This window comes from Aplysia californica, unplaced genomic scaffold (genome assembly GCF_000002075.1).
Source record: "Aplysia californica isolate F4 #8 unplaced genomic scaffold, AplCal3.0 scaffold00590, whole genome shotgun sequence".
NCBI lineage: Eukaryota > Metazoa > Mollusca > Gastropoda > Aplysiida > Aplysiidae > Aplysia > Aplysia californica.
This window is the reverse complement of record NW_004797860.1, coordinates 356,167-357,532: the sequence shown is the minus strand read 5'-3', so window position 1 is coordinate 357,532 and position 1,366 is coordinate 356,167. Positions and strand designations below refer to the sequence as shown.

The window sequence follows — 1,366 nt, the reverse complement described above, 5'->3', positions numbered from 1 at the left end:
TGTGTGTGTGTGTGTTGACCAGTGGATGAGGAGTGGGGATGAGGGGGGCCACTACTGTCACCACCCAAAACGTTTGTTTGGCTACGACCTTATTCACCAGTATATCTTCATGGGCTCAAGTGTTTCGGCGACACGACAAACGAAGTGGACAAATGTCAGCAACGTGAAGCTCAAGCTTTGATTCAGGTACTCATATCCTTCTCTTATGTTATCCTTTTTTAAGTGCCATGGGAAATTGGGGGTGGGGGGTACAGTTCTACACTGTAGTTGGAAATGTAATATCTAATATAGATAAAGGAAAGAAAATAAATTTTGAAATTTTATTCATTGCTGTTTATTGATTATCAACAAAGTTGAATTGATTTTGAACAATCAATTGGATGCTCCAATCCTTTCATCCAAGGGCAGCCATTCAGTACCGGGTGTGGCCTCCTGTTGACTGGAGTAGCGCCAGACATCGAGGCGATGAGACGACGAATGTTGGGAAGCGGTATTGCCCTCCACTCTTCATCCAAGGCTGCAAACTGTTCATCAGGAGTGAAACTCTGTTCCTGAGACTTCTGTCCAAAGCATCCCAAATGTGTTCTATAGTGTTCAAATCCAGTGCATTTGAAGGCCATGGGAGTGTCTGGACATTGTTCCCAGCCAGAAAGTCTCTAGTTACTCTGGCAGTATGCAGTCTGGCATTTTCCTTGTGGAAGATTACCACTGGTTGTTGAAGCAATGGGAGGGCTTTAAGTAATTAAAGGGGGCCTTGTTGATGTAGGCCTGGGCTGTCAAATTGTCTTGTACTCTCACCAGGTTGCTCCTGCCAGTGTGGCTGATTGCTCCCCACACCATCACACTGCCACAACCATGCAATAAGGCCTGGGAGATGCATCCAGGTGCGAACCCCTCATTTCGACGTCGGTAAACTCGACGTCGTTTGTCGTGTCGAGAGATGAGAAAATTTGATTCCTCACTGAACCTTACGAGCCGCCAGTTTTGTAGCCTCCAGTTGACGTGCTGAGTGACCTATTGTCGTCGCTGTTGGTGATGCCGGTCCGTCAACAATGTCCTAAAACAGGTCGATTTTCGCGGAGCCCTCTATCTCGGAGTCGGTTGCGTACTGTCTGATCGGAAATTCTGATGAAATTCTGAAGCGCTTGGACCGTTGAAGAGGCAGGCATAAAACGATCCCGCAGGTGATGAAGCTGAATAAAGCGATCCCGGGCTCGAGTTGTTTCCCTTGGTCGTCCACATCTCGGTTGATTGGCAGTGGAGTTGGACTGTTGAAACCTTGCAAAAAGTCGGCTGATTGTAGACTGTAGCAATGGACTAGGCCTGTTTCCCCTCTCTCTCTCTCTCTCTCTCTCTCTCTCTCTCT

General features: G+C 47.4%; 1 protein-coding gene across 1 annotated transcript in view; it reads left to right on the top strand.

Annotated features, from left to right (window-relative positions):
- LOC106012974 overlaps window positions 1-42 on the top strand; it is a 9,215-nt gene extending 9,173 nt beyond the window's left edge. Inside the window, exon 4 of the mRNA XM_013087462.1 lies at window positions 23-42. Coding sequence (XP_012942916.1) covers window positions 23-42 — 20 coding nt within the window. The remainder of the gene's footprint in view (window positions 1-22) is intronic.
- Window positions 43-1,366: the final 1,324 nt, after the last annotated feature.